This window comes from Rhinolophus ferrumequinum, chromosome 7, assembly GCF_004115265.2.
Source record: "Rhinolophus ferrumequinum isolate MPI-CBG mRhiFer1 chromosome 7, mRhiFer1_v1.p, whole genome shotgun sequence".
NCBI classification, from domain to species: Eukaryota; Metazoa; Chordata; class Mammalia; order Chiroptera; family Rhinolophidae; genus Rhinolophus; species Rhinolophus ferrumequinum.
Genome location: NC_046290.1, coordinates 92,727,387 through 92,740,777, shown reverse-complemented (window position 1 = coordinate 92,740,777; position 13,391 = coordinate 92,727,387). Strand labels below are relative to the sequence as shown.

General features: G+C 46.6%; 1 protein-coding gene across 2 annotated transcripts; it reads left to right on the top strand.

Annotated features, from left to right (window-relative positions):
• The first annotated feature begins 287 nt into the window (after positions 1-287).
• Positions 288-11,203, top strand: RHBDD2 (rhomboid domain containing 2). Of its 2 annotated transcripts, XM_033110900.1 has the most exons (5): positions 422-560; positions 2,137-2,261; positions 2,599-3,006; positions 7,769-7,919; positions 10,245-11,203. In XM_033110900.1, the coding sequence occupies exons 3-5, from the start codon at positions 2,844-2,846 to the stop codon at positions 10,597-10,599; spliced, it is 669 nt and encodes a 222-aa protein (XP_032966791.1). In that variant the 5' UTR covers positions 422-560; positions 2,137-2,261; positions 2,599-2,843; the 3' UTR covers positions 10,600-11,203. The 2 variants fall into 2 exon arrangements, with proteins under 2 accessions (XP_032966789.1, XP_032966791.1); XM_033110898.1 differs by lacking the exon at positions 2,137-2,261 and having other exon boundaries at positions 288-560.
• The last annotated feature ends 2,188 nt before the right edge of the window (positions 11,204-13,391 follow it).

Sequence of the window (13,391 nt, the reverse complement as noted above, 5' to 3'; positions counted from 1 at the left end):
ACCTCAGTTTTCTCGAATACGTGTAACGGAGATAAGCACAGATAATGAAGGGGGGGTTCTCTGTAAACCACAGGGGACAATAATCATTAGGTATTAGGACAGAAATGAGAAAACCCAAACCCGAACCCTTGAAGCTGCCCCCACACCAGAGCCCTGCGGGGCCCCAAGACTGTGCAACCAGGGCGCGCTGAAAAGACTCCCCACTGCCCGCCGGCGGGAGAGGCTGGTCGGCGCGATCCAATTGGGCCGCTCGGCGTGGGCGGGGCCCGGGAGGCGGGGCTTCCGGCAGCTACCCCAGCTGTTGCCAGGGGAGACAGCCGCAGGGAGGCGGAAGGAGCCGGCTCTGAGTCGGTGCCCAGCAGGCACGGGAGCGGTGGCGGCCATGGCGGTCTCGGAGCCCGGGTATCGGAGCTGGTCCTTTTGGCCCGAGGTGCCATCCGCCACTTTCTTCACTGCGCTGCTCTCGCTACTGGTGTCTGGGCCCCGTGTGTTCCTGCTGCAGCCTCCCCTGCCGCCTTCCGGCCTCTCGCTGCGGTCCGATTGCCTGCGCAACTGGCAAGGTGAGCAGAGCTGGGCCGGGAGTCCGGTACCAGCCCTTTTCCTCCGACCTCTCCAGGCCCTGGGCTTCGGCCTCCCAGCACCCATGCCATCAGCCCTTACCTCCAGCTTCCCCGTCCACATCATCATTCCCCCTATCCTTGGACCCATATTCCACGTCTTTGTCTCTCCAGAGCCCATCTTCGTCATTACTGTAATCCTACCTGAATTTGTTCCCTTCCCTGTCGCCACCGGACTGATGAAGGCCCCCACATACGTTCGCAAGCAAACCAATTTCATTCATCCATGCTCGCTCTCTAAGGAGAAGGATATTTCTCTCCCCCTCCTCCGTCGTATACACATTTCCGTCTGCTTTAGGGCCTAACCCTCACTGAAAAAATTTTTTCTCTCGCCTTCATCAAGACATTTGAGCTTTATCTGTGGCTACCCCTATGCGCGTCCTGGCCTCTGGAGGTTTAGGATTTCTTTTGCTTCTTCTTTTGTATCTTAATTCTCACTCAGATTCCCAGTTTATGGGGTTAGGAGCAGCATGTGCCTCTGGGGGAGGTGTTTGTTTTCTCTGGGGGAGAGAAATTTTGCAAACCAATTAAGTATAAGCATTTGCTCATAAAATCCTTTCTTTTCTGGGGAGGAAAATGGGAAATTTGTATAACTTGCTGTTTTGCAAAGCCACAAAGGTGGCGGATGCAGTAAGCGCATTTAATCCTCCATGATCCCATGACGTAGTAATGAGACTGAGGCTTACTGCAGAGAATCACAGAGCTATTCAGTTATACAATTGAGACAGAACCCAGATTTTTCCTCTTGGTGTATGATGTTTTGAAACCAGAGGCTTGGGGTACATTATCCCCAAATCATATAGAATTTCTTCTAGAATCTTCACGTTGAGGCTTGGAATTTCCGTTTGGGAAGTATTCAACAAGTAGTGAGGTGCTCTTCAGATAATGTAGCCCAACAGACGTGGCCTTGCCTGATTGGGGTTCATAGCCTGTCCCCTTCCTCAAATCTAAAACTCCCCCCCCCAACCTGACACAGAGCATGTCATAGGCAGATGCAAAATGTCAGCCCAAACTAAACTCCCTTTTTGTCTTTAGTTCACAGTTTCTCTGAGCGTGGGGCTCATGGGCATGTGAGTATTAGATACGCACGTAAGAGACCTTTGACGGCCTCAAGTGTCATCCTGTTACTTTACGATGAGGAAACTGAAGGCAAGAGGGCCTGTGACTTGACCTCAGCCAATCAGTACGTGATAGAGCCAAGATTCCACTCCAAGCCTTTGGGCTCCCAAGTCCAATATTACTGCCACATGACTGGTCCCCCTCCTTCAGTTTCATGTTTTGGCCTCAAGAACATAAAAGTGCATAAGAAATGATTGCTTTTAGAAGAATAAAAGTAAGATTCTTTACTGTCTTGTTGCACATAAAGCATCAATCTACCTGTAGGATTGGATAAGCACTTGCAAGGAAGACTACTGAGTTTTATTTCTATATTATTAGTGATACTTTTATATCTGGATTATAGTGATAATCTTTATAGATGCAAAATAATTCATGGTCCCTTTTTTCTTCCTCTGAACAGCCACTATGGAAGGAGAGGTCAGGATTACAGCCGAGGAGACTGACACACAGAGTGTTAAGGGAACCCACTCAGTCCACCCTGAAGCTGTTACAATTAATTAACCCTCAAACTGCCTGGTGAGATAGGTCAGTATTAAAACCTAAAAAAGGGGCATAAAACACATTACAAATTCAAAGACCATCCCATGCTACAAAGTGTTATTTTTTTTTCCCCACATGGAAGTCAGTCACTAATAAGACTCACTCCAGGTCGGGGAAAGAGCAGAGATTTAGACATTACTCTACTTTGAGTCTTGGGTCCTTCATGGTTGCCTCCCACTGCTTATCTTGGCTGCAGACTGATTTCACTGGCTCTCAGTGCTCTGTCATGGGGGCTACTCCCCCTTTTCGAGGTGGTTGGAAACCTGTTTTTCCCTCCTTGGAGCAATCCACCATCAGGACTCTAACCCACCTCCCTCTACAGTTTACAGGCTGGTGACCTACATCTTTGTCTATGAGAATCCAGTCTCTCTGCTCTGCGGTGCTGTCATCATCTGGCGCTTTGCTGGCAACTTTGAGAGAACCGTGGGCACCGTCCGCCACTGCTTCTTCACTGTGATCTTCGCCCTCTTCTCTGCTATCATCTTCCTGTCGTTTGAGGCTGTGACAACGCTGTCGAAGCTGGGGGAGGTGGAGGATGCCAGAGGTTTCACCCCAGTGGCTTTTGCCATGCTGGGGGTCAATGTTGTCCGCTCTCGCATGAGGAGGGCCCTGGTGTTTGGTGTGGTCGTGCCCTCCATGCTGGTGCCATGGCTCCTGCTGTGCGCCTCCTGGCTCATTCCCCAGACTTCTTTTCTCAGTAATGTCTGTGGACTTGGAATTGGGCTAGCATGTATCCTTCCTAGAAGGGAATTGTAGAACGATGACATCCCAAAGGGTGAACCAAGTTGGAGGGTTTGGGGAGTCATATAGGTAGAGCTGTGAGCTCAGATGTAGGTAACCCGGGTTCTAGCTTCAGCTTTGAAAACTGTGTAGCCTTGCGGGGCGGTGGGGGGCCGGGGGTGGGAGTGTGGTCACTTACCTTCTCTAGGCCAGAATTTCCTCACCTGGAAAATAACAACAAAGCTATCTCCTTGTGCCAGCTTAGCACTGCCAGTTAGTAAAATATTCTGATTTTATTTTTTTCCTTAAAAACTAAAATAAACTAAGGTATAAATATATATTTGACTAATTATGATAAGACTTTACATTGGAAAAATCAGAAATACCCATGAGCTGGAGATGTTGCATGAAAGGAATAGATAACAAGGTTTTTCTGTTTTCGTTGGTTTAGTCTTTTTCTCAGAAAAAAGAAAAATTATGATAGGCTTTTATCATATGAATGGTTTAAAACAGGATAAGTTTTACATCTCTTGTATAAATATCCTGGCAATTAGGGAAGAAAATTCTAATATACAGAGGGGTTACTTTTTTAAACATCAGAATTGGTAGTACTGGGGGTTAGATAGGTACAATCCTAAAATCTCTTTCAATTTATGATTCTATAAGCTATTAGGGTATGTTGTGTATAAATACACATTGATAACGTAGCTCTTATTTATCTTATTTTTAAATTTAAATTTAGTTTCATTGATTTTAAACCTTTTTTTAATACGAAAATTTAAAGCTATATATTCCCCTGTAAGCACTACTTTAGCTGCATCCCACAAATTTTGATAGGTTGTGTTTTCGTCACTCTGTTAAAAGTATTGTCTAATTTTCTTGGGATTTCTTCTTTGATCCAAGGCTTATTTTATATAAGTGAGTTGCTTAATTTCTAAATATTTGGTGATTTTCCATATTTCTTTTTGTTACTGATTTCCAATTTCATTTCATGGGGTCAGAGAACATTTCTTGTAAGATTACAGTCCTTTTGAATTATTTCTAGCCCAGTATTTGGTACATCTTGGTGAATGTTCTATGTGTACATGAAAAGAATGTGCATTCTGCAGTTAGTGAGTATAGTGTTCAATATATGTCATTTAGGTCAAGCTGCTGATGTTGTTCAAGTCTTTCACATCCCTATACTTGTTCTAGCAATTACTGAGAGGACTGTTGAAATCTCCAACTAAAATTGTGGATTTGTCTATTTTTTTCCTTTCAATTCTTGTCAGTTTTTGCTTCAAGTATTTTGAAACTATAATTGGATGCATACACATTTAGGATTGTTATGTCATCTTAATGACTTCACTCTTTATCATTAAGAAATTGACCCTTTTAATCTCTGCCTGAAAGTCTTTGTTATCTGATATTAATAGAGTTATTCCAGCTTTCTCCTTTCTTAAAATTAGGATTTACACAGTATATATTTTTCCATCCTTACATTTTTAACATGTTTGTGTCTTTATATTTAAAGTATGTTTCTTGTAAATAGCACATACTTGGTTTTCCAAAGACAATCTCTGCCTTTTAAATGGCATGTTTATCTCATTTACTTTTAGTGTAATTATTGATCTGGCTGGAGTTGAATCTACCAGCTTGATGTTTGTTTTCTCTTTGTCCCAAATGTTCTTTGGTTTTTTCTTTTCTCCTAGCTTCAGTTGCTTTTTTTTTTTTTTTTTTTTTTTTTTTAGTATTTTATTTTCTCCATTTCTCTCTATTAACTACACTTTTTTGTTTTAGTTTTTAGTAGTTGCTCTAGAGTTTATAATATGCATTTTTAGTTTATCACAGACTACTGTCAAATAACATACCACTTTGTATGTAACGTAAGACTTATAGCATTGTATATCTATTTTTCTTCTTTCCATCCGTTGCGTTATTGTTGTCATACATTTATTTCTACACATTATAAACCTCACAAACATTGCTATTATTTTTGTTTTGAACAGTCAATTATATATGTTTTTTAAATTAAGAAAGCAACATTTACTCACATATTTACCATTTCTAGTTCTCATCATTCTTTTGTGTAGATCCAAGTTTCCATCTGGTATCATTTTCCTTAACCTGAGAACTTTCTTTAACATTTCTTGTGCAGTGGTATGCTGGTGACAAATTCTGTCACCCTTTGGTTATCTGAAAATGCCTTTATTTCAGCAAATATAGAATTCTATCTTTCCCTGATCTCCTTTCACTTTTAAAGATGTCATTGCATTACTTCTAGTTTGTATTGTTTCTGGTGAAATAAGTTATCATGTTTATTGTTTCCGCTTATAATTCATTGTTTTTCTCTGGCAACTTTCACAGTTTTTTTTCTTTATCATTAGTTTTTAGCTATTTAATTATCAAGTGCATTGGAGTGGTTTTCTTTATGTTTACCCTGCTTGGAGTCATTCATCTGTGAGTTTAAAGTTTTCATCAAATTTAAAAAACATATTGTCATTATTTCTTCAACTATTTTTTTCTGTCCTTTTTTCTCCTTTCCTAGTGTGCCAATTACATATATGATAGACTACTTGATATTGTCCAATGGATCCTTGAAGCTCTATTTATTTATTTATTTATTTATTTTCGCTTTTTCTCTTTACATTTCAGTTTGAGTAGTTTCTCTCACACTGACTTCAAGTTCAATGATCTTTTCTTCTGCAGAATCTACTGTGCTGTTAAACTGATCCAGTTAGTTTTTTACTTGTCATGTTGCATATTTCAGTTCAAGAGGTTCCATTTGATTCTTTTTAATAGTTTTTATTTCTTTGTTGAGATTATTTATCTGTTCCTTCATTATATTTATGTTTTCATTTAAACACATATACTTACACAGTTATAAAAGCTGCTATAAAAATAATTGTCTGTTAATACCATCATCTCATTTCTGGATCAGTTTCTTTTGACTGATTTTCCTCCTGATTATGGACCGCATTTTCTTGCTTCTTTACTTGTCTTGTAATTTTTTATTTTATGCTATACATTGTGAATGCTATGTTATTGAGGGTTGAATTTTGTTCTTCCTTTAAAGAGTATTGTTTTTTTTTTCTGATAAGCAGTTAATTTACTTGCTAAGGTGTTACCTTTTTGGAGGTTTATTCTGAATGCCCTAGGTGTTCAGTGAGTTCCTTTTATTCTGTGGTTAGAATTCGATCATGTCCTTGGCCTGTATGACATCTAGGAGTCGTTAAGCTTATAGTTGTTGTATCCTCAGTAGCTGTTCTTTGCCTGGCTTGAAGATTCTCAGCCTAAGTATGTGCATGTTAGCATTCAGCTAAAGACTCAGGGAACCCATAGGTCTTCTATGAGCAGCTCTCTCTTCTCCATTACTCTGACCTGTAAATCCCAAGTACTTTTTCCTCTCTGAACTCTGTCTCTCCAGATCAGTGAAAAAATGTGATATGATGCATGGATTCCTCTTTCTATGCTATAGTTTGGAAAGTGCCTCCAGGCAGAAAGCCACCTTGATCTTGAAGTTCACTTCATTTGTTTCCCTTTTCTTAGGTATGTCAGTCTGGCAGTAATTATTGTCCAAAATCTGAAAACAATTGTGTAAAATATTTATACTTCTTTATAGTTATTTATGGTGGGAGGACTAATCTAGTATTATTACTTCATCAGAGTCAGAAGCAGACACATTCTTGAGATCATTCTGAAGTCATCAGCCATGACTACTTCTGACTTCCTTACAGCATTGATTATCAACTGGAATCAGTATTTGGAAATACACCGTCCTCCCTGAAAGAATTTAGAAATATGCAGGGACATTTTTGGTTATCACAATGACTAGGTGCTACTGCCATTTAGTGGCTGGTGGCCAAGGATGCTAAATGTCCTGTAATGTGTGAAATGGTCCAGCCCAGCAAAAAAATTGACTTGTTGAAAATGCCAGTAGCATTCAAGTTCAGATTACTGCCTCAAGGAACAACTTTCTCCTGGTGCTTCCATAGGGAAGCCTTCTCTGTACCACCCCTCTTCTAGCTATTGCTACTCACGATTTAGGGTTCAGCATACCTATCACTTCCTTAGGGTCCCCAACAGGGTCTTCCATAGATCAGCTTTTGCTTATCACCACTTATTCTACCCCGATTACTTACTCTTTGTCTGGCACTTGTGACTTATTCCTTAGTTCCCAGTGTATGTTAGATGTTCAGTAAGTATTTTTTGAAAGGATGGATGGGTGGGTGGGTGGATGGGTGGGTAAAGGCTTAATCTTTGTGGCTGCCTAGGCAATGGTGGGCTGACACAGGTCAGAAGACCAGAGTGCCATCACATCACTGGGGATGGTGACAGTGTGAGGGGAAGTGCTGCCAGAGAGTCCCATATGAAGCTCTCTTAGTTGTCCAGAGGCAAAGTGCCTTCTGTCTGGGACAAAAGTACAAGATGTCAGTCCCCTTTATAGGATATTAGGACAGTCTCCTTCCGCATCCCACTGCAAGGATGGAGGTGTGTGCTGGCTCATGACTTGATTGCAGGGCTTAGAGGGGCTCAAGAGATAAGATGGGTTGGTGTAGAGGAAGGGGAAGTGTTAGCACCTATCTGCCCTCCCCTATTGCTGGGCCACGTTCCCTCGGAGGTACAGGGGATGGAAACTCTTGCTTTCCTTTGATCTTGAAACTCCAGTGAGTTTATGGTAGAAAAAGCACTAATGCCTCTGTAGAATAAATGTGGGAGCCTGCATTCTCCTGTGGGGGGTGTTTACTCTTCCCTTTAGCTGCCTCCAATTTTACTTAACATGCTGACCTCAGATGGCATCACATACTGCTACTCCCTCGACATCTCAGAGCGTGTAGCATTGAAGCTCGACCAGAAGTTCCCCTTCAGCCTGATGAGGAAGATTTCAATGTTCAAATACATCTCCAGCTCTTCAGCTGAAAGAAGAGCCGCCCACAGCCGGAAGTAAGTTACAGAACCTTTAAATCTTATTAAAGCAATTCCAGGGTGTGACCGGTTCAGTGTCATGGCGACAAAGGAATAAGGTGTGGGCAGTCCTGGGCCCAGAAAATCTACGCACAGATGTCTTCTGAGCACTTGAGATTCTGCCCAGCTGTATCTGAAGTGGGGAGTGAGCAGGAATGGGACAGGGAAGGCATTGAAGCACTGGTGCGTTATCCTTAGCGAGTTGTGGCAGACGGGGGACGGAGTGGCCCAATCTAGTTACTACCAGCCCTCGGCACTGAGGAGCACTCCACAGGCCGGGTTGGGCTCTGGCGTGGTGCATTGGTAAGAAGCACAGAGAGTCCAAACGCTGCCTCGGTGGCTTAGGAAATGGCACGGCCCGACACCTGAGAGGTAGGGTTTCCTTGGCCACCCAGAGAGAAGGGGAGGTTTACTCTTTCTAGTCCAGACTCATTAACTCTCAATGGAAAGTGCGAGGCAAGCCGTCAGAGCGCTGGTAGCCTTGTTTATTTTAGAGAAGAGGCCCAAAGAGGACAAGAGTCTTTCTCCAGGTAACAGGTAGGAAGGGTCTAGAGCTAGGGTCTCTAGATCTGCTTCCAGATCCTCGCTCCTTTTCCTCTATTCCACACCACCGGCTTCTGTGCCTTCCGTGGTTTCTGTCCATGCCGAGACTTCACAATGTAGGAAGTTTTCTTTCATTCAGCAGTCCATCCAAAGGAAGGACTTACTGTGAAGCCAAGATGTCAGTGGCCATTTTCTGGCTTCAAGCTGTGGAGTAAATTTTCCCTCCATGCTCACCTGGATGCAGGGTATGAGTTGAATTGGAAGCTGCTCTTATTTCAGGAGGTGGACGCTCCCAGCCCTCACTGGCTAAGGGCCCTTTGACCATTTTTTAAAGGCATGTGTTGGGCTGGGGCAGGGAGTAGCTATGAAAAACAAATGCACACTCACCCATTTTGCTTTTTGCTTCAGGCAAGTAATTCCTGGGGTCTAAATGTGTGGGAGGCTGTTTCAATATAGAAGGAGGTGAATTGTGACTTTTTGGCTTTTAGTTGTTCGCACGGAATCTAGAGAGGACTTAAGGGGTCCTCGGGTGCAATCTGCCACCCTCTGAAAGAGTCCCCTCTAAAACAGCTGGTAATGGTCATGGTCACCCAGCCTTCCCTCACACGCCCTGGTGGCTGGGGGCTCCCTGTCCAAGGCAGCCCCTGATGAGAAAGCTCTTCCGGGCTGAATTGCAGTGGCCTCTGGCTGTGACTCATTGGTGCCAGATGTGACCCTGCTTCACCATGACATGCAGATCTGGGTAGGGGACATGGTGACCCTTTCAGTTCCTTCCGTGGTCCTCACACGGCATGGTGTTTGGTCCCTCATTAATCTGCCAGTGTAGGCACCCAGAGCAGTACATGGTGTTCCGACGGCCTGACAGTGAGACACGGACAACTGCAGCATGTGTGGGCGGGTGACATGGCTGTCTGCACAGCTCTGCCTCCCTGGACGCTCTTGCTGAGCTCCTGGGAGGCCTGAACCTCTACCTTTTCAAATATGCCAGAAGAAGTGCTGTTAAGTGTCCCGTGTCTATGCTCATCTGTACATTTGATTTGTAAAGTCAGGTTTTAATGGAAATGTATACGGGTTCATCCAGTCACCTAACAGACATCGGTTGTGTTGGCATTCGTTCTCCATATTTGGAATTTTGTACCAAACTTCAGAGGATGAAACCCTTTGGATGTGTCTCCATTCGCGGTCCCAGCCACATGTGTCTGTGGTAGGGCGTTTAACGTCAGCACAAATAGCTCCCCACATCTGTCTCGTCGGTTCCTGCCAACCAGGGCTTGGAGCTGCAAGTATTCCTTCCTGGAGGTAGAAAGTGTCACAGCAGACGAGACCTGTGCCCAAGTCCTGGGTTACCTTGCTGGAGCCCCCGGCCCTCCCATCCTCACAGGGCCAGCTCATTCTCGTTGAGAATTGCAGAGCTAGCCAAACACACTGACTGCTCTGAGCTGGTCCCCATCTCTCCATCCGCTTTGCAAGCTGCTGTGAGTGCGTTACGCGCAGGTGGCGTGGGCCCATTATCCCTTCCTCCTGCTGGCTCGCTGCTGCACTGAGCAGGCCCTTCCCTCTCTGGGCATCTGGGTTTTGATAGGTTGAGACTAACCTTTCCCTGCTTGGTACTTAGAGCCAGTCACAGCAAATTGTCCAAAGCATGTTGCAATATAAAGCACGACAGCGACCACAAGCTTTTCTCATGTAGAACGACAGCTGGGGGTGCTGTGTGCCTTGGCATTTCGAGTTGAATGACCATTTTCTCTCGTTTCATTCTAGGCTGAACCCTGTGCCCGGTTCCTACCCCGTGCAGAGCGGCCACCCTCACGTGCCCCCGAGCCACCCTGTCTCCCAGATTCAGCACACCAGTGGCCAGAAACTAGGCTCCTGGCCAGCCTGCGCCCCTGGGCACATGCCCAGCCTGCCTCCCTACAAGCCTGCCTCTGGCCTGTGTTATGTGCAAAACCATTTTGGCACAACCCCTAATTCCAGTGTCTACCCGGCTTCTGCAGGGGCCTCCCTGGGGGTCCAGCCCCCTGCCCCCCTCAACTGCCCTGGCACTGTGTATTCCGGGGCCCTGGCCACTCCAGCCACTGCAGGCTCCAAGGAGGGCTCAAGGGTCCTGATCCCCTGATGGGGAATTTCTGCGGAAGTCATCTCACATCTCAGCTTCTAAAGAAGGTCCTCTCTGAGCTAAGGTTTTCTTGACAAAAGTTATTTATTGAACACCTCTATGTGCCAGGCTCTGTGTTGAGTACTTTGATATATGTCCCTATTTCATCCTCATGACAACTTTGTGAAGTACAGTTTACTGTCCCCAGTTTATAGCTGCAGAAGCACGACTGTGATTACAGGAAGTCGCCTAGCTCTGCAGTGGCACAGCTGGGCTTCTTGGCTCCAGGCCCAGGGCTCCTCCTACCTGCTGTCCTGCCTCCCAAAAGCATCTGGGAGAAGAGGGCGTTGTCAGTGGCTGCCAGTGGCTAGTTCCCGCCCTGCATTTCCTTCCTGTCACTGTGTAGTGCTGTGATTGTATAGTGTCTGTGTGTCTGCCCCTCGGGAGCTCCCAGCTGGTGTGCTTGGCAGTCCCCAGGCCTGTGTAGTGTTTCTCCCTGCAGCGACCCTCCCCACCTCCCAGACTTCTGCCCCAGGAGCGGTGAGAAGGGCCAGTGTGAACCGCAGCAGCTTGCTGGTGGATCCATAGTGTTGATTACCTTTGTATAAAACAACCTCTAACCTGCCATCCGTCTGTGGTCTTTTTGTACTCTGGCTGGGGGACATGGAGAGCTGGATTTGGGCAGTAGTGATGCAGGGTGTGATGCCTAGAGGAGAATATATCAGGGGTCAAGTCAGGCAAATGGCCTCCACCCAGTGGGAATCTGACATGGGGAACAAGTTGGCAAAGGTGCTGGGCGAGCTGAAGGGGCAAGCAGGAGGGTTTGGCAACCCTGAGATTGGTGACAGTAGGTAGCCACTGCTGCTCTTAGAGAGGAAGGGGGTATTACCAGAGCTCCAAGTGGGACCACCACCAGAAGGGCTGCCTGGCAAGACCTTGTACCAAAGAGTGACATGGGCAGCGATGGCATCTGAAGCAAGAGAGGGGGAGGAGACCTAGCTTCTTTGCCTGGCATCTAACGTCAGGGTCTCCCTTGGGCCAAATTAACCAGGAACCTGTTGGCAAGTGAGCTCCGGAAATGTAGTTTGGGGTGGCGAGTGGCCCCTCTAAGGCAGGACAGGACAGGATGTGAGCCACCAGGCACATGGCCGGCTAATAAGCCATGCGCTGGAGTTCTTCACAGTGGGCTCACATCGAGAAAGCAGGCCAAGTTGTCGGTGTTTTTATGGACACAACACATGACCACTTATTCCAGGACCCGGATGGCCTACTCTGGGCTGGCTCTTTGATAAGCCCTGGGGATTAGAGGTGGATAAGACACACCTACAAATCCACCCAGCCAAGATGAGGGCAGGCAGTGACGGTCACTGGCGTGGCCTGCATTATGTGAGTGGGTGGGGGATGACGCTGAGACAATGACTCCCCAGCTGGGTTGTGAAGTAGGGTCACCAGCCAAGGAGTTGGGTGCCCAGACTACAGCTGGGACTTGTCTGCAGTCACAGAGCAAGTCTGGCAGGCTGGCCCGAGGCCTCTGTCTCCAGCCATACCTTGCACCTTTCCCAGTGTCACTCGGAGGGCGCAGACTGCTGTGTGTTCCTGAGGCATTTTCCCGCCAGTCTTAGGCCTGTACCCAGAAGCAAGTGAGAGGGCCATCTGTTCCCAGTGTGGCAGGGTGACATCCCATGTATCTGGCCTTTCTGCATGGATTGTGCAGCAGAGGCCATGGGCCTGGGTCTGGCTTGGGGGGCCCTCTCACAGGTCCCCAAATAGAGCTGTGAGGGTCCTCAGAGGCTGTTCAGCCCAACCGTCTCCTCTACCCCTGGTTTTACTAATGGGGTTCCAGGGAGGCAGGAGGGAGCTTGGCAGAGCAGCCAGCAGCAGCCCCTGACTCAGGCCCCTGCCACAGTTGCTACTCTGAGACGGTTCTCAATCTGTTTCCCTGTTTTTTCCTTGATCTGGCCACAGCTAACAGCAGGCAGCCTGGAGCCAGGTCAGAGGGGTCCATTTCTCCCCTCAATATATATTTTAGAGGACCTGGAGGGGGATCCCAAGCCCCTCCCCTATTTGCCTGTTGAATCATCCACCATGTGTCCCATGTCTGAAATCTGAGTGTGTGCCAAGCCTCAGGCTGCGGCAGAGACTGAGATGAACGTACAAGTGCCCCCAGCCTGGTAAGGGCAGAGAACCCCTAACATGGCGCTGGCACTCAATCAATATTGGTTAAATGAATGAATGAACAGGTGATCCCTGCTTTTGGGGAGCTCAGTCTGGAGGTGGGGAATGGGACAATAAAGAATTGTAATTTAGCAATTTTTCAGGTGCTCAGAGACCCTCTGCCCCCGAGACCAGCCTGGAGAGCTGGAGAGCAGATCAGTCAGGTACCGAGCACACACCCTTCCATGGAGAGAGAGTGGGGCTTCGGAGGAAGGAAAGGAGGATGGAACCAATTATGTCCTCTGGCTGTTGTTAGGAGAATGAAGAATACGACACTTTCAGCACAAGGGAAAGCCATTATTCCTTCCCTGCACTCCAAAAATCCCTCTCCTATCCCCAGGCAAGGCAGGACCTACTGCAGCCAGAGAAGCTTCCAGACTTTGTCCAGTTTTTCCACTTTGTCAGCAGGGGGCAGCAGAGAAGCAGAATCGCACCGTGGCAGCCTCCACAAACCTTCCCTGGGACAGGCGGTGCTCCCCAGCGCTCGGGGTACAGGAGGGAAAAGGCTGGCTGGCTCCTATCCTCGGAGGACACCCACACATGAGGGCGTCAGATTTGCAGATAACTACAGCACAAGTTCAGGGCTGTGAGACGCATGC

What these genes read in the sequence shown, in the direction of transcription:
- RHBDD2 (XM_033110898.1), top strand. Translation starts at nt 383, where the DNA reads ATGGCGGTCTCGGAGCCCGGGTATCGGAGCTGGTCCTTTTGGCCCGAG. An exon ending in ACTTGGAATTGGGCTAGCAT is followed by an intron (nt 3,007 to 7,768) that starts GTATCCTTCCTA and finishes TGCTGACCTCAG; the next exon opens with ATGGCATCACATACTGCTAC. An exon ending in AGAGCCGCCCACAGCCGGAA is followed by an intron (nt 7,920 to 10,244) that starts GTAAGTTACAGA and finishes GTTTCATTCTAG; the next exon opens with GCTGAACCCTGTGCCCGGTT.